At 35.0% G+C, this 19,087-nt stretch overlaps 1 protein-coding gene across 5 annotated transcripts in view; it reads right to left on the bottom strand.

Annotated features, from left to right (window-relative positions):
• Nucleotides 1–19,087, bottom strand: part of Map4k3 (mitogen-activated protein kinase kinase kinase kinase 3) — a 189,389-nt gene that overhangs the window by 63,241 nt on the left and 107,061 nt on the right. For all 5 annotated transcript variants that reach the window (XR_007104767.1, XM_047523474.1, XM_047523475.1 and 2 more), the window contains 9 exons: nucleotides 17,943–18,007; nucleotides 11,418–11,473; nucleotides 10,823–10,870; nucleotides 7,625–7,667; nucleotides 6,296–6,368; nucleotides 1,355–1,486; nucleotides 1,113–1,175; nucleotides 942–1,023; nucleotides 694–804 (listed from right to left, as the gene is read on the bottom strand). Coding sequence is in view for 4 of the 5 variants with exons in the window: in XM_047523474.1 (XP_047379430.1) it covers nucleotides 694–804; nucleotides 942–1,023; nucleotides 1,113–1,175; nucleotides 1,355–1,486; nucleotides 6,296–6,368; nucleotides 7,625–7,667; nucleotides 10,823–10,870; nucleotides 11,418–11,473; nucleotides 17,943–18,007 (673 nt within the window). In the remaining variant the exon portion in view is untranslated. The remainder of the gene's footprint in view (nucleotides 1–693; nucleotides 805–941; nucleotides 1,024–1,112; nucleotides 1,176–1,354; nucleotides 1,487–6,295; nucleotides 6,369–7,624; nucleotides 7,668–10,822; nucleotides 10,871–11,417; nucleotides 11,474–17,942; nucleotides 18,008–19,087) is intronic.

The raw sequence follows: 19,087 nt of genomic DNA, 5'->3' as shown, positions 1-19,087 counted from the left end.
GCTAACAAAAGTCAAGTTTCCATTAATATCAGTTTCCATCATATTAGTGTTATCCTATTCTTTTTTTAAAATATTGTTAGTTGTAGATAGACACAATACCTTTATTTATTTATTTATTTACTTACTTACATACTTACTTTTATGTGGTGCCAAAGGATTGAACCCAGTACATCACACAGGCTAGGCAAGTGTTCTACCACTGAGCTACAACCCTAGCCTTTATCTTATTCTTTAACAAACATGGGTTCATGTTTTATTTCCATAGTGGATCACTAGGGTTTTAGTCACCAACAAAGCCAACCATACCCTTATGAATCTAATAATTGATTAAGCATAGTAGGAGAATTCTTTTGAGAAGAAAAATGAATGGAAATTCACAGTATATTCTAACCTTGTTTAGGTGTTTTATTAGGCAACTCCATCTTAAATGACTACTTTGAAATAACTACAGCAATTTCAACAAGTGGATTAAATGATTCTGCCTTTGCCATTTTCAGACAATAGTCATGTGTAAGTAGTTAATAAGAAAAAAATCTCCCAGGACAAAGTCAGAGTTATTTGTTTCTCCAAGAGGCTTTTATTTATTTATTTTTTAAATTTTTTAAAATTTAAACTAGTTCCAGAAATTCAAAAATTGATATATCCCCACCTGCACACATATTATATACACTGCTTGGTAAAAACAATTCCTACCTCAGGGTCATCATCATCAAAATCGTGGTAAGTGGAATGATCTGGATTATTCACTTTATCCAGCAGCTCTATTGCTAAAGATCGTGTCAAAGGCTGTGTGACAAAAGGGTGCTACAAAAAAAAAAAAAAAAAAAAAAAAAAAAAAAGCACAGAACAGAGAACACTTATTAGAAATTTGACTTAACATGTGTGTGTGTCCACACGCGTGCACAGGTAGAAATGTATATATTTAAGGGCAAAAATAATACCTGTAGTAACTTTTCAGCAGTAGGTCTTTTTTTCGGATTTTTTGTAAGTGCCATTTTCACAAAATGATGGAAACTATTTGACCTAAGAAATTTCGATTAGAAATTAAGACTTTCACATTTCAAATATTTTTTGCTCATCTTACTATAAAAGTTAATAACAAAAATCCTTACCACTTCATTTTATCCTTTAATTTAGGAGGCTGAAAATTGCTTTTTGTCATTAGAAATAATGCTCTGAAACAACAACAACAAAAAAAAAAATCAAGAAAATATTACACATTACAACCATATTACTATTTATTCCCAAAAAAGTGAAAGTAATACTAAGAGACTTATTTGTTCATGATATATCAAATAAGAGGGAAAAAATGACTCAATTTAAACATAGGAGTCTTCAACTCTGACATGCTGACCTCATTGGGTGCAGGTCGAACATAGGAGGCTGAAGCTCAGCGAGTTCTATGGCAGTGATTCCTACGGCCCAGAGGTCACAGAGCTGATTATATCCCCCTTTCCTCTCCACAGCTGCAACTTCTGGAGCCATCCTGAAGGAGATATTCCAGGAAAGAAAAACCTTCTGTTTAGTGTGTTTTCCTTTATACTCCCACTAGAAGGACATGAAGGTATCACTACCTAAATTAAGGTCTATTTAAGCCTTATTTCTAAAAATAAACATACAGTATTTTAACTTAAAAAGTCCACTTTCCCCAAGGTCTTGACAGCTCATTTGACCCACCGTCCCAAACACCCACTGGTGTCCTCTACTACTTTGCTATATCACTTCTTACTACAAAAGCTTATAAAAATGAACAATTACAAAGGAGCAACACACCCAAAATTTGCCCACATCCCAATTTCTCTCTTCCCCATATAGGCAAAGTTCTATAAAGAAATAACATTTGTGATAAATAAACTAAAAATTTTTTGCGGGGGAGAGGTTCTACTCTTTTTATCAATAAACTGCAATCTGGTCAGTGTTTTTACTTCAGGGAAACTATTCCTTGGGGCACTAATAATTTTAATATAGTGTTTAGTTTATAGTTATTATAAAATTTTTCAGTTTTATTATAATGATGGAAAAGTCATAAAAATGAGTATCTACTTTAAAAAATGTATTCAGAGGAAAGTTACTCAAATTCAGTACTTTTTTGTTCTTTTTACCTCTGTGTTTGCATCATCATTATCATCATCATCATCATCATCATCATCATCATCATCATTTGGTTGCACCCCGGGGCACATAACCACTAAGCCACACCCCCAGCCCATATTATATTTTATTTTGAGACAGGGTCTCGCTAAGTTGCTTAGGACCTCGCTAAGTTGCTGAGGCTGGCCTTGAACTTGTGATCCTCCTGCCTCAGCCTCCTGAGCTGCTGGGATGACAGGCATGTGCCACCTCACCCAGTTATACAGTCTTATTCTAATTATACCTCGACTAATTTTACACGATTTTTTTCAAATACGGAAACAAAAATTTCAAATTCTAAGCAATCATTTTGGAAACTACCAAGACAAACATCTCAACTCTTCCAGTTCAAAAGAGCAATTTAAACAGGTGGCCTTACAAATATACATTTGTCTTCCATGTGTGATTTTAAGGGTGGTTAAGTTAAAAATAAAAAAATTAAAAAACCCTCTCACTTTCCAAACACTTGGTCTTAAAAATCTTTTAAATCTTAAAATAACTGTTAAGGAAAATTCAAACTGTGGTATGAAAAGTAAAATTTGAAGTATGTTGGTATTATGACATTGACGGCTACACTCCAGCTAGTGGGTGGAAATGCCCTAGCATAGTGTGAAATGCCTGCAGGTAGTTAGCTCCAAACACACCAGGCTCCTCCCCCTAGCCTGCCACTTAGTTGATGTTGTCCATTCCTCCTGAAAAGCTGGGACATTCTGGCTTCCACATTTCTGCCAGTGACATTGTGGCCTACCATAGTCAGTTGGGCTTATCTATGCACCTATTTATTTCAAGTATATTTAATAGCATAAACACGCAGTTTAACTAAATATTATGAAAACTGATTTATTATGAAGTTAAAGAGAACAAATTGTAATAAAAATTAAAGCAAATGCCCAGAAAAACTTGCTAAAGACCAATTTCTAAAGTTAAACCAAAAAGCATTAGAAAGTGAGGTAAGAACAACAATTGCAAAATATTGAAGGCTACACTGAACAATTTCTTAGGTATGACATTCAAGGAGAGAGTAAAACTGTAGAGACAGAAATCATCAGACATGAGGAATGAGGGAAAGAATTTACTAAAAAGGATACAAGGAAATGCTCTGGGACCATGAAAATCTTTTTTGTCTTGACTATTTAACATTCATAGAAATGTACATCTAATAAGAGTAAATTTGGACCTAATTTATACCTCAGTAAGCCTGACCAGAAAATGCAGGTGATGCATATGGGTGTGGCTGATGGTATTAAGATGCACCCTGAGCAAGTGATCAAGAAGGCTCTACACCAAAAGACTGCCGAACACACTCTTCAGTGCTTCCAGTGAGATAAAATGTTGAGGGTATGTATGTGTGAATTTGTAGATGTACACTGTAACAGACTTTCTTGACTATGTAATTGTCAGCTTAATCACTCTAGAAGAGACTTAGATTTAGGTGGGAAAGACATGATAGTAGAAGAAGAAATGAAGAGGGGCACTGTTCCATTAATTAATTTTACCCAACTCATAATTTCATATGTTCCCAAGACATTTCCCACACTATTGGAAGAGGAATGACAGTTTTAATCTCTGGAGCTGGAGGTGGAAATCAGTTTTCATCAACAAACATTTATTGAGTATGTGCACAGAATCAGGTTTGACTCTAGAGACTTACTCAGAGATTCTCTCCAGATGTTTAAGATCAAATTGAGAAGAGAGATTAAATTCAGACATACTTTACCTAGGACTATGACACATGCAGAATGAAAATAGAGTTGAAAATGATAAAGCAACTAGGAAGAAGGGAAAAAACCTAGCAAGTAGGGGAAAAGAACAACTAGCAATCTAGTAACTATCCAAGAATCTCTAAAATGTTGACAAGCTATGGTTAAATGGTAACAAATGTACAGGTGAGGTTGGTTGAAAATAGAAATCTGACATTGTCAAGTTAGTTCCCCAGATTCCTACTCTCACACACTGAGCCTCAGCAATTACTCCTTCCCCCTTCCCACCAGACAAAGGTCAAGACAAATAAAGAGGTTTCAGATGCAGGGATACCAGGAACAAAAGAGGGTGGGGATAGAGCAGGGGAAAGGACACAATTAAGTAGAAGTACAGAATTACAGTCCCCAGGTTCACCTGTCCACTCTGGAACACTATAACAACCAGGCTTACACTTCACCTCCCATGTACACAGTGCAGAGTCAGCTTTTTCCTTTGTTGCTCCTGGGTTGGAGAGACCCTCAGCCTAAGGTGCACTACAGTATGCCCTATTCTTGAGTCAGCTTCTAGTGCCTTGTTCTTCAAAGTGAACCAAATATAAAGATCACCAAACATTTAAGGGAAGTCTACAACATGAAAGTATGAGTCTAAACAGTTGAGGAACTGTTAGTAGAACAAAAAAGATTTTGAGAAAATGAGAAAATTAATAAATACATTCAAATGGCCCAAGATACAACTGATGAGTTCTAGAAAGAGATGGCAGAAAACAAATATAGAAAAGAAATTATCAAACAAACAATACCAGAGTATTTCCCAGAAAGACATTAATCTGAGTTAAAAAGCTCAAATGCCAAGTGCAAATGAATAAAAATAAAAACAACAACAATAGAAACATCCAAGGTACACTGGCATGATTCTAGGGGTAGAGGTTACATTCAGGGAAGCAAAGCTGGACATGTAGAGTATCAAAGATACTAAAACATGTGCATCACACACACACAGACACACACACACACACACGCAAAATGAAACAAAGGAGTGAAATCATAAAAGAGGAAGACTTAGAATTCACAAGAAAGAAATTCCCAAGTTAAAAAACTCCAAGGCAAAGCTATGCAAAAGAGCTACAGAATAAACAACCAGAATGGAAGAAGAGAAAATAGGACTCCAGGAAGGATTATTCAAGGGAGTTTAAGAAGGAAAAAAAACCCCAAAATCAGGACTGACACATAGTTTGACAGGCTTTATGACACAGAAAATTAGAGGTATCATATAAAACTATAAAATGTAAGAAGGCATGGCAAAGTCTTTACAAGGTATTTTTAAAAAAGACTTTGTAAACTGAAAATGAAATTATTAAATAAGAGTTTATCAAATGGTTGGGGTTTTAGCTCAGTGATGGAGTGCTTGCCTTTAATGTGTGAGGCACTGGGTTCAATTCTCAGCACTTATTTATAAATAAATAAATAAATATCCCTTGACAACTAAAAAAATTTAAAGAGTTTATCAGCTGATTTCACCAAGAACATGCACTATAAGAATACTAGATGATGGTGAAGAGAGCTAAACATCTTCACCTATCATAACAAAGTAACAGATAATGCTAGATGGTGGAGACAGGACTAGAAGAGTTTTTGTTATAAGCCTTTTTAGCACTATTTGATTGGTACCACTGCGGATAAGGGAGTGGCAAGAATTCCAGGGCAAGTAATGATGTGAACAAGACAGCCGTACTGTCCACCCTGGTGATCGCAGTGCTTAGCATCATACCTGGCACCTGGTAAGTGGCCCTGAACTACTGAACAGAACAGCTTTTGTATATTAGTTAAAGACCACTAAGCAAACAAACATGGCTAGAAAGGAAGGTCTGTGGAGGAGACTACTGGGGAAAAGATTAATAAAGTGAACAGAGGCCTGAACATGGAAGACTCCAGAGAAGACTACATTTGATTTTTTTTTTTTTTTTTTTTTTTTTTGCAGTGGGAGGGCAGTGCTGGAGACTGAACCCAGGGCCTTATGCATGCAGGGCAAGTGCTCCACTACGGAGTTACATCTCCAGCCCCTGCATCTGATCTTGTAGTCAACCAGGACTTGCCAAAAAGCTTTCATCAAAGGGATACTATAATAATGTAATGTTGAAAGAGTAATTAGAATATGGAGGTGGAGTAAAAGAGATAAAAAGACGTCTTTGAAAATACATGTGATGTATATAGGAACAAGAGTCAGCTGAAAGATTCCTGAAAACCATATCAATCTTTAAAGCTTTTCTGCTTGATGAAAAATCACATGGTAGTCATTTTTTGGTTATGTAATCTATCTACAAATATACATGCCTAAATTAATTTACAGGTGAAGACCTTCTTCATAATCTTGGTCCTAGAAATTCTATTCTTTGAGAAATGCTGTGTCTGAAAATGACAGGGCAACAACAACAAAAAAATTAAAAATTCAATTAAAATAAAATTACCAATATGGTGTACCAATGAAAGACTTCCGTTTGGCAATTGTAGCTGTTATCTGTGCAGATACTCCAAAATCAGCTATTAAAAAAAGAAGAGATATTTAGGAAAGATAAATGAGAGAAAGAAAACTGCTGAAGGTAACATGAGAAGTTTTTCTTTAAACTAATTTCACAAAAATGAATATTCTCAAATACCACATTAAAATTTTTAATTTGATGGAGAGTATTAAAATGTCACAAAGTAGACAGTGTATATCATAGTCAAATAGATACAATTCTTTAAAATGCGTATATTAAGTTCTGATATTTTCTAGTGTATTTAATGATGATTTCTAAATCTTTTGGTAGTCATGTCTTTAAGTGAAGCATGTAACATTGTCACAGAATATAACTGCTTGCAGAAAATGCTCACCAAGTCATCAACAATTAGATAACTGAAAAGAACAGGACTTAGCTTTTCTTCTTTTCCCATATTTATAGATCATCAGGAAAACTTTAACGTTAATTATTAGATATATATTTTTAATCCGATTAGCACAATAGTTGTGAGTGGAGGAGTCTGGGGATTGCTAGGCAAGCTCTCTACCACTGAGTTACATCCCAGCCCTGTTCATAATTTTACAAAATAAATATATATTTTGAGTTTTATGTCCTATATAGTTCAAAATAAGTTGCTTCATATTACTAGATATTTCATTTAATATCTAACAGATATGACTGCTGTTCATAAACAACTATACCAAACATTTTTCCTGTCTTAAACTTTCAAATTAAGTCATTATTTAAGTTTTTGAACTCTTTTAATCACAATTTGAACCAAAAGTTACAAAATGAAATATAAGTTGCTATATGAAACAAAGTAACATTCAGCATCTGAATGACATTCTTATATAAGTAATACTATATTTAATTGTAAAAACTTAAGAATATAGACTTTTGAACTTATTTTTGTTTGTCTTATTTTTTGGTTACAAGATAATTTTGCATGTATTTCATACTAGAAATCACATGCCTGGGTTAGAGCTGAAAGAATTCCCAAAGAATATTATTTCACAATATCTTTGTGACAAATCTGTCTTATGTGAAGGACAGACTTTATCGCTGTTTAAGAGATGACAAATCAGATACAGAGAGAAGGCATGCCCTGCAATAAGATTATCATCTAAAAATACCAAGATGCTGTCCCAGGAGAGGGGAAATCTAGTCCTACAAAACAAAACAAAACAAAACAAAACAAAACAAAACAAAACAAAACAAAACAAAACAAAACGCCAAATACGTAAACTTAACAATTTTTTAGAATAGATTTGTTCATCAAAATTCCAATTTACTTACCCAGTTTCACATGACCATTATCCGTTAATAGAATGTTAGCTCCCTTAAAAGTGAGAACATTTTAGTTAAAGAAGGAAACAGACATTTTATCAGAGAGGACACATAAAAGATTAAAACACATATTTAACAAAAAGTTTAATACATAATCAGTTTTAATTTAATAATCAGTCTAGAGATATTTAAAATTTAAAGTTATATTCAATTCATAGGGAAATCACTATCCACTTTTTAGGCAATTTGATTATCTATAAAATGTTCTAAGTTTAAAAATAAGCTGCTAGCAAAATCATATGACTGTTAACACAGAACTGATATATATACCAAGCTTTCATCTAAAAGTCACTTCCTCACTGATGACACACTATTCATTACAATGAAACATTATTTTACAATAGCTTTTTCAATTGCTTGTATTATGCTTTAAACTTGATCACTGCTGGGCATGGTGGCACATGCCTGTAATCCTGTGACTTGGGAAGCTGATGCAGAAGGATACCAAGTTTGAGGTCAGACTGAGAAACTTAGTGAGGCCCTGCCTCAAAATAAAATAAAAATAATAATGATAATAATAATAAAAAAGGCTAAGGATATAGCTCAGTGGTAAAGTGTCCCTGGGTTCAACCCCCACTACATAAATTAATTAATTAAAATAAATATTTGATTATGACTTTCTGTCTAAACAAATCTCCCTTTATAGAGACTTACTATTATCACTACAGCAGTGCTGGTGTATGACGACCTTGCAGCTTGGACGTGAGGTTGTCTGTCCTAGTATATAAGCAACTAACCACAGGCCCAAAGAATTAAAAGGCACCAGTCTGCAAGACCGGGTAGCATTTTAGTCACTTTTACTTCTTGACCTAAGCTCAAAGAAGGTAATAATGACTACTTCATCTTTGTTAAGCTCAAAGCTGTTGGAGGAAAAAGAAATACTGTGTCCCAGTATCATAGGCTTTTCCATCCCTTCTTTTATGCAACTTTTTCAATAGGCAAGCCAAAGTAGGGTGTCATCAAGCATTAAGATAGGCTTGAGGGAAAATTTTGGAAGCCCCTTGCTCCCAGTGGTCTAATAAGAAGAAGCAAGACCTGGGGTAGGGGAAAAGAAAAAAGAAAAGGAAAAAGGGAGATTTCCAGATTCCTAAATGTCACCAGTAAAGTTGAGCTGCACCCACTAATATTAACATAGGTCTAATAATGGGAAAAGGGAGAAAAATAAAAGAAAGGAAACTAGAACAGTTAGTCTTTAGGATGATCTCTGTTTTAGATGAATTTTCCTAAGTTACTGTTTATTTCATGCTACATGTATATCATGTCCTTTAATCCTTCCCTTTGTCCATCCAGCCTTCTCTCCTTGAGAGGTTACTAGTGGGTACTATTAAGTTCTGGGCCTATAGTGATGAATACGTTCCAGTTCTCATGGAATTTACATCAAAATAAGAGGAAAAGAAAATCTACAAGTCAATGAATGACTCAATCTACCTACCTACCTACCTATCTATGAATTGAAAAAATTAAATGATTCAAAGTCAGGCAGAGATAAGCACTGAAGACAACACAGGGAAAGGAAGGCCTCTCTAACGCAATTTCATTTGAGCAGAGATCTTGAGGAAGTAAAGTACACTTACCATACCCAAATCTGATACAAGAACATTCCAGGAAGAGAGAACAACAAATACAAAGACAGGGCCAAAATGAGCTCAATATATTCCAAAAATAGTAAATTCAGTGTGGCTGGAACAGGGTGAGTAAAACCAAGAGAAATGGAGTATGAAATGGGTTCAGAAAAATGGAGGGACCAGGTCATACATAACCTTATAGGCTATGGTAAAAGAACCTGGATTTTACAGAGCATGATGGAAACCAATGGTGGTTTATAAGCAAGAGAAAAAAAATTGATTTAAAAAGATCACTGATTTTAAAAGATCACTTTGGTCACTAGGTGGAAAAGATTATAAAAACACTCAATAATGGGAGCAATGAGACCAGTTAGAAGGCTACCAGAGAAGTCCAGGAGAGATATAATATAATGCTGGCTTAGACAAGAGTAGAGACAATGGTACCAGTCAGAATTTATCCAAACTCTGAAGTCTGGCAAAAGTCCCTGCATGATGGAGTTTCAAACTATCCAGTTGGCCTCATCTCCTATTAATTCCATATACTCTCTTCAATAATACAATACTGACTTTATGTTCTCTAAAATGGCCACATACTTTCTAACCCGTGCATCTTTGTTCAGATCCTTCTTTTCTCTAGGAATGCATGCCAACATCCATTAATCCTTCCAGATCATCTAAGTGTCATGCCAATGACATGGCACCTTTCTTAATTTATTCATCTTCATGTAATCTCCTTCTATATTTGAACTCAAGTTCTTTGCTGGGTTATTTTAAGTAGCTTTTGAGAAATATCTAAAGCAGGGAATCTTAGCGGTTGATCTGTAAATCCACTGAAATTCCAAGGAAAATCTGAGGGCACGAATATAAGGACATTTTCTGAGGACAGAGTTTATGACTTTCATCAGAGACTAAGGAGCAACATGATTTATCCCACCACCCTAAAAAGTTAAGAAATCTATGCTATAGAAAACTTTAGAAAACCAAAGGTAAAGAGAGAAGTAGGAGGTATGATGAACACGGAAGAAGGATAAGAAAAACAAATGAGAAAAGAAAATACCTAGAAAATATGGCAGTATCTTTAGAAATACCCTCAGGAGTCCTGCCACTGCACCTAATTTACCACTGAGCTAACCCCAGCATGTCCTGAGCAGCAGATCTCCTCTGCCAGCAGAAGGAAGACCACAAAAAAAATGCTGAGATTTAATCTATCCATTTTGATATATCACTAATTACACTTCCTTAGGATTACTGAAGCTTACTATGAAACTTACTAAAAACTATAATTTGATTAAAGTTATGAACCTAATCTGAATTTTACAAATAAATAACTATAAATAAGCTAACAAGAGCTATTAAAATATCAGTCCACTGAATTACACCCGCTTTTAAGGGGGAATTTTTATGGTATGCAAATTGTATCAACAAAACTATAGAAAATTAAACTCAATAGTATCACTCATTTTTATTATAGTAATGGCATATTTCAGAGAACAATGAAAAGAAAAAGCAATTTTGCTCAACGATTTGATCAGACTATTTAAAAATGGAGAACAGGTTATTAGGTTAAAAATAAAATGTGTACCTTAATATCTCTGTGCATTTTTCCTTTACTGTGAAGATAATATAATCCCTGGAATTTTGAGAAACAGAAATATGAAGATTTATCAAAGAGCATAATTTGGGATTTTAAGTGATTTAAGTAGTGGTGTCTGCATTTATTTACTCCTTACAGAAAGCCTAGTAGTAATATTTAACTTATTTTGATGAAATATCTTAGAAAACAATAGAATCAAGAAGACGAGAAAGGTAAATAAAGCTTAGTTGGAACCACTAATTTTTCTAAGATAGTTTTCAGTAAACTTTGTAAGTAATTTGAAATAGCTTTCTTAAGGTGTATATTCAATTAGTATCAGAATGAATTTTGATTCCCAAGGCAGTGTTTAATTTTCAAGCCTTTCTTTAGTACTGGGAGGAAATAAAAATATACAACAAATTCACAGTGCTTGAATTTTAGGTTATACCATCACATTTAGGCTTTACAGTATTTATTTGAAATATAAGTTTATCACACAATTTCAAAATGTTTTGCCAAACTAGAATATTTCATTCTTACTTTAACAGATGATGCCCAATAAACATTTAATTTAATAGAGTAGTCTAATCAGTATCTGATTTACCTGTAGTGTTTCTCTGCTAACATATGCAATTTGCAGTTCTGAGAGAGGTCCAGTGACTGTAAGAGAAGAACATTAATATTAATAAATTAATCGATACATGTTTTTCAGTAAGTGTCAAAGTCTTACAAATTCCACTGAGCAACAGACTTAATATATGTAAAGTACTAATAAGATGTGCTCCAAGAAGGCAGAGCTCTTATTTTCTCTGAGTCTGATTTGCTCATTGCTGTATCTCCAGTATTTAGAATAGTGTCTGCACAGAAGAGCAGTTCCATTTTTATGGAATGAATGGTCACTGAGACTGATCGTATTTTCATTATAATGTCTTGCTGATTGAACATCATCTCCTAAATGTTAAAAGAATGCCAAGAGGTTTAGTTTTCTTTGTTGAGTGTAACATATATTATGGCTAATTTTGAATCAATATTCTCCCTAAAGTATTAATTTGTAGTTATAAAATTAATAAGATGTTCACTATAAAAGTTCCAATTATAGAGAAGTTTGGTAAGCAAAGGCCTCTTTGTTATCCAAAATATTACTCAATATTAAACAATATCAATAGTTTGATCTACCAGATGATTTTTTTTGTGTGTGTGTGGGGGGCAGAGCTAGGAATTGAATCCAGGGCCTCATGCAGGCCAAGCAAGCACTTTACTACTGAGATTAGCTCCTTGTACTTTTATTTTAAGACAGGGTTGCACTAAGTTGCCCAGGTTGGCACAGAACTTGTGATCTTCCTGCCTCAGCCTCCCAAGGAACTGGGATTATGTGCAGGGCTTCTACCAGATGATTTTATGCAGAGACATAACTTACAACGGAGTTACATTCTGGTAAACCCATTCTAAGTTGAAAACAACCTAAGTTAAAAAAAAATACATTCAATATAACTAGCTATGAACACCATAATTCAGTGACACAGTACACTGTGGAGAGCAGGTGATTTACTCTTGTGATTGAATGGCTAACGAAGCTGTGGCTCACTACCGCTGCTCATCAAAGCAAGAATATACACAATACTGTATATCACTAGTTTGGAAAAAGGTCAAAATTCAGCAGTTTCCACTGAATATGTATGGTGTTTTCTGATCATTGTAAAGTCAAAAATTTTTAAATCAAACCATCAAAAGTCAAAGATCATCTATATGTATACACTGCACACAACAGCAAAGATGGAATTGCACTATATACATGTAGAGAGCTCTAAGATGGTGGCTGGTGTTGGGCCAAGAGGTGGCACATAATTAGTGTTAACATGGCGTGATCTCTCATGACCTTTGCCTGATTGGTTGATGTCTCTTCTGCGCTAGTGGTCAACAGATGTTCCTCATTCTTTCTTGATTGGTACTGTGGCACATGCTCCAATCATGCTACTTAATCCTAAGCTGATTGGCTGCCTTAGTGTATATAAGACATTCTCTTCACCTGGAGGGAGGACGCAAGTCGCAGGATGCAGGACTAAGAACACACCTATAGGAAGCACCTCTGATAGGACGTAGGACGCACCTCTGGACACACCACTAAGAAGCTCCTCTAAGAAGCAGCAGCAGACCTCTAAGAAGTAGCACCTCTGAAAGCGGCAGCCTCTCTGAAAGCGGCAGCCTCTCTGAAAGCATAGCACCTCTAAAAGCAAGCAAGCCTCGCTTCCTCTATAAACTAGCAAACAAGCAAACAAGCAAAAAAGCAGCCCAGATATAGAAGTAGTTCATTCCCAGTCCGCCTCCGATAAATTCTCGCGGGATTGTTGCTGTGGGCGGCAACATATACACTATTCTGAAACCTGTCCTTTTACTTATCAACAATATCTATCTATCTAAATCTCAGGAATATCTTCTGATAAATATGTATGCATGTATGTATGGCATAAATATATGGCTTAATTTTATCATAGTATTTCCTGTGTATGAATCAACTAGGGCTTGAACATATTTCCCTCCAAAATTCATGTTAAAATAATCTTCGGTGTGCAGGTATTAAGAAATGGGACACTGAGGAGGTGGTTAGGCCACCAGGGTTTCTTGCTTATGAATGAGATTAAAAGCACTGTTCAACCTTTTTGCCCTTTTACCTAGACACCTAGACAGTGCCATCTATCCGACACACCAGACACAGAACATACTGACACCTTGATCTTGGATTTCTTAGCCTCCAGGACTATGAGAAATAAATTTCTATTGTTTACAAATGACCCACTGACAGGTATTCTGTAATAGCAGCACAAATGGATTGAGACAGTTGTAGCTACTTTTAAAGACATTTAATCCTTTTCTCTTTTTTGCTATTAAATTACTTTAGAATACAAAAACAGTGGGTGGGAGATACTACTCCAGAAATTGAATTAAATTCCCAAAGATGGAATCCTTTGCTAGATGGCTAACTAACAGACATTACGGTTTTGTAAACGTAATGTAGAATAACTGTGTAGTGTAGAATAACTGTGGTATTTTACAATTATGGCAAAGAGAAATCTATTTCACTTAGACTTTTTTGAGGACACATCTAGGCTTGAATGTCTGAAGATAAATCATGTAATTAATTTTGGTGACTTCTAAGCTCACTCTCATTTAGTAAGAGGTCTACTTGAGACTTGTTTCTACAATATGATAACAATAACCTGAAAATAACACCTAGGGAAAAACATTTTAAGATAACATTTCAAAGGCTCAGCTGAGATCACAAATAGTAAGAGACTCTTCCAGAAGCCAAATACAAAAAAGGCAAAGAAAATGAAGTAAAACTGTAAAAGATTAGTATGTTACTTAGGGGAAAGCCTAGTTGATAAGCTAATGATTTAGTTTAATCCCCTACCTGGGCACAGAAGACAAGGCCTGGGTCTGCAGAGGCAGAGCCACAACAAACACCCACTCACATAAAGCCAGGGCCCTCAAAGGACCATATCCTCAATGAAAGAATAGATAAGTACAAGAGAGGACCAGGGATTCTGGATGTCATGGCCATGACCTGGACAGGAGGAAAAATATCACCACAGGTCTCTTCATGCAGGGTTAGGGTTCAAGTATTTACTAGAAACAATGAGCTCCTGAGGTCCCAGAAAAAATCAAAACCCTGGAAGGACATACTTTCAAAAGTTATATGGAATTCCCACTAAAGATGACCTCAAAATCCAAAATTATAAAATAAATGAGAAAACAATTCACTGAAAATGATAAAAAGAATGTGGAAAGTTTTTTTTTTTTTTTTTTTTTGGTGGTGCTGGGGATTTGGACCCAGGGCCTTGTGCTTGTGAGGTAAGCACTCTACCATCTGAGCTATATTCCCAGCCCCCTGGAAAGTTGTTAAAGGACAATATTAAATAGAAAAAGAATTCAGCAGAAAATAGAGAAAAAACTATTATGCTGGAACAAGAAAAGGGTCTAATGTTAGTTCTTCAGAGAAAGGTTAAAGAGAAGGAGCTTGTGGGGAAGAAAACAAATTTAAGACGTGCCCCTGCCATGGTGGTTGAATACAGCTCCATGAACCTCCTGACATTTCCCCTCACAAGAGTTGGAACTTGATTCCCTTCCTGAACATGGGCTGCACTTAAGTGACCTGCTTCTGAAGAAAAGAATACAAAGAACAGTGTGATAGGAGCGACAGTCAGAGGACTTGGAACCACTCAAGGGCTTTGGTGAGAACCACATGGAACCTCCTGCCAACAGCCATCAAGGACCAGAAGGCTGTGTAAATTCTCTAGCCCTAGTCAACCTCATGTAAAACCATGAGTTAAAAGCACCCAACTAAGTCATTTTTTAATCTTGACCCACAAAAACTGAAATGATAAATGTTGTAAAAGCTGTCAAACTGTGGGCCATTTGCAATAAACCAACAGATAACAGAAAAGTTTCCCATTTAAGGTGATTTGAAAATCATATGGAGTAAGAGATAAAATAAAGAGCAGTAAAATAAAATATGAAAATTGGCTTAGTGATATTTTAGAAAGAAAGTAAAAATAATATGGCAAAAAAAAGGGTTGATCTTTGCAAAATAATGGATCAAAATGTGTGTGTTTTAATTTTGTCTTACACACCTGCAAAAAGCCCCAATAAAAACCTCATAAGCACCCGGGTTCTTGGAAAGGAAGAATTTCTTACATCAAATAAAGAAATTCAGGCTATTACACTTCTCCCCATGTAAGGACAATATGATAAGAAGAGAGAAGAGATACAAAAACGAATGAAGGAACATGTCCTACATGACCACATAAATATACAGCATTACTGACATGCTGCTGTGACATAATCCCTCATGACAACATATACTATTCTCTGACCAATTTATGATGGAAATCTGGGTGCAGAACAAAAGAGTGAACACAGAGAAAGACAGAATGTGGGGTTTTGTAAGAGCATGTGAATTCCCAGCACGCATTTTTGAGAATATTCAGGGTACCATGAAACTGTCTTTTTCCCCATTGATCCAGTTGCTGCTGATCAGTGTAAACAAGAGACACACAGAAGATGCAATGTGTGTCTAACTGAAATTCTAGAGAAGAGAGCAGAGAGACTGGGGGAGAAAATATTTGAAGAGATAATAATTAAAATTGTCCAGATCTGATGAACGAGTTAAATTCTCAGAAGTACATGAAGTCCTAAGCAAGAAAAGAGAAAAGAAGCCCACACTTAGACACCAGAAACACCAGAAATGAAGACAAAAAAATTTTAAAAGCAAGTAGAGAAGAGCAAAGATTTCTGCCCAGGTTAATAATCAGAATGACACAAGTTCCCAACAACTATAGAAGCTAGAAGACAATTGTTTAAAATCTTCAAAAGGCTGAAAGAAAATAAATATGTCCATGTCCACTTAAACTATCTGTTAAAAGACAGGGACTGGGAAGTGCTGGGGAGACAAAATGGCCAAATTATATTGTTACAGTGTGAGTAGGTATTAATATGTAACAACAAATCCCAACATTCTGTAGAGTTATAATGTACCAATAAAAAATATAGGGGAAAAAAGGAGTCGGGGCAAACACCAGAAGTTTACCACTAAGATTTTGCTGAAAAAAACCTTAGGAAAAAGGAAATTTAATCAGCAAGTGGGGGAAACTACAGTAGAGAAATTAATCCAAAATAAGACAAAGAAGGGGAAATAGGTTTTTTGTGTGTGTGTGTGTGGTGCTGGGGATTGAACCCAGGGCCTTGTGCATGTGAGGCAGGCACTCTACCAACTGAGCTATCTCCCCAGCCCCGGAAATAGTTTTTTAATTTACAGTATATGGAAATCACAAGTTTCTAGAAATACTGTTTGTTCTGCAGTGTAAATTAATGCCAAAGCCCTTTCAGTTATCATTGAATTTTTGAAATCAAAATGTCACTCATAAAAAAGAAAAAAATTTCAAACATATATTAAAGAACAATCATAAAAATATAATAAAAATATCCTTAGAAAAGAAATAACTTCATAAAGCAGAAATGTTCCCATGTTCTTCCACCTGGCTTTTCAGGCTCCCCATACACACTCCGGGATCAACAAGAGTGCTTTCCCTAACACTGCGTGGTGGGTTCATCAACTGGAATGCACTTCCTAATCTTTCTATCCGAAGGTTATCTATTATTTCAAGACCAACTGAAGGTCCACTTTTCTCATGAAGTTTTTGATTTCAGAGAATTCATCATTTCTTTCTTCCTATTTCATTTGTGGTTAGCAGCACATTAAAACACTATTATATAAAAGAGAGAGAGAAAAAAACCCTACTACACTATTTTGTCAATTTTTATGTCAAGTAAAACCTACACCAAGAAGACATAGCAAAATTTAGAAAAACAGAAACAGTAAAATCCCTATCCAGTGGTATTTTACCATCTGCATTATTAAAATCAGTCTCTTAAATTACTTAAGAGACCCCACACTGGGAAACATGAGCCCAGATTGTATATGAAAAAAATGAGACTTTTTTCCAAAATTTTCTTAGAAAATTGACTTCTTGAATTAATACACTATTGTATTTCACATTAAATAAAAAAAAAAGAATGTCTACTTTGCAGTCTGTGACAACAAACCACTAATAGAATAGAAAAAGATAATGCTGCTTATTTTACTTTACAAGTCTCTTTCACATGTGTCATTGAATGCCAATGAAACATTGAATACCAATGTTTTAAACACTTCTGAATTCACCAGACTTTGACCATAAGAGAATAAACATTTAACTGATGCTACCTGAATACAGGAGAGCAAAATCTCTTGTCTTTGTACTATCAGCACTCATTTACCTACTGGTTATTCTACTGGTTTAGTATGTCTCAAAGGCCTCTACATTTCTACAAGGCCTAAGTTTGAAATTTTGAACTAACTACAATGTGCCTTCTTTAAAACTAGCAAATAATTTAAATGCATATAACTTTCCAACTTACAAAGTAAATCCTCTTTTCCATCATATATATCTTAAATACCTATGTATTTGTCCAATTAACATATGATAACACATACATAGTTCTTTCCTTAAAACAATGTTAATGTCTCAATGTTGTAAACATCTATGTGAAGAAATTCTACTTCTTTCCTATAAAAATATAACTTTGGACTCACCATGATAAATATCCTGTAAAGAACCACCTCCACAAAATTCCATGCAAATCCATAGTTTATCTCGCCTGTAAAGAGAAAAGAGGCATGTGTCAGATCTTCATAATTAAAATTGTTTGCGGTAGTAAGTCTCCTAAAGTTGAAACCTTGAAAAATCACATAAATGCAATGTGTTATCTTTAAGAGCTAATTAATCTCAATGAGTAAATGATGTAATTCAACCTGAGGTTTATTTTTAATTTTTTAAAATTGTTGATGGACCTTTATTTATTTATATGAGGTATAGTGGAACCCAGTGCTTCACACATGCTTGGCAAGTGCTCTACCACTGAGCTACAACTCCAGTCCCCCAAGGTTTTAATATTTAAAATACACCTGGATATAAAGCTGCCACCAGGCATATCCAAATAATGAGATTTCCCTTTGGTTAAAAACCTCCCCTCCCCCACAGTCTATCCATCTATCTAGATTCGCTGCAGAAAATGACAATGCACCTAAGTCTATCACTTTGATGGCATTCTCATCAATAGGCAAAATGTAGTTAACATCACATCCTGGATTCAACAATGATCTTGCAAAATAATCTGTTCAATCTGATCACTTGTCTTTCTATAGCATTTGTCACTCAGACTCACATTCTAAGTTATAATGATATAGGAGAAATAGGATTGATTTATATAGCTTATTTCTTTGTTCATTCCTTTGTTTCATCATTCTTTACTTAAAATGCACTAGAAAATGTACCACTCTCATGGGGAGAGATGGAATAAAAAGTCTCTGAACTCAGTAAGCACTGTCTAATGCAAAAAAAATCTTCTGCTTCAATAATACATCTTTCTCACCAATACCTTCATGGTGCCTAGAATATCCATCAAATTAATATTTTTCCGTAAGTGAACAAATGCAAGAGTGAGTGAAAGAATAAACAAATCAATTAGATCAGTGGTCAGCAAAATAACATCAGTGGACTCAATCCAGTCTGCGGCCTGATTTTGTACAGTCTGGGAACTATGAATGGTTTTAATATTTTTAAATGGTTGGGGGAAAAAATCAAAAGAAGAATATTTCTTGACATGACAATTTTAGGAAATTCACATTTTGGCACTCACAAATAGTTTTACTGGAACCCAGTCTCATGCACTCATTTA

This window comes from Sciurus carolinensis, chromosome 13, assembly GCF_902686445.1.
Source record: "Sciurus carolinensis chromosome 13, mSciCar1.2, whole genome shotgun sequence".
In the NCBI taxonomy this organism is placed as follows: Eukaryota; Metazoa; Chordata; class Mammalia; order Rodentia; family Sciuridae; genus Sciurus; species Sciurus carolinensis.
The sequence above is the reverse complement of the archived record's forward strand: the minus strand, read 5'-3'. Positions and strand labels throughout refer to the sequence as shown.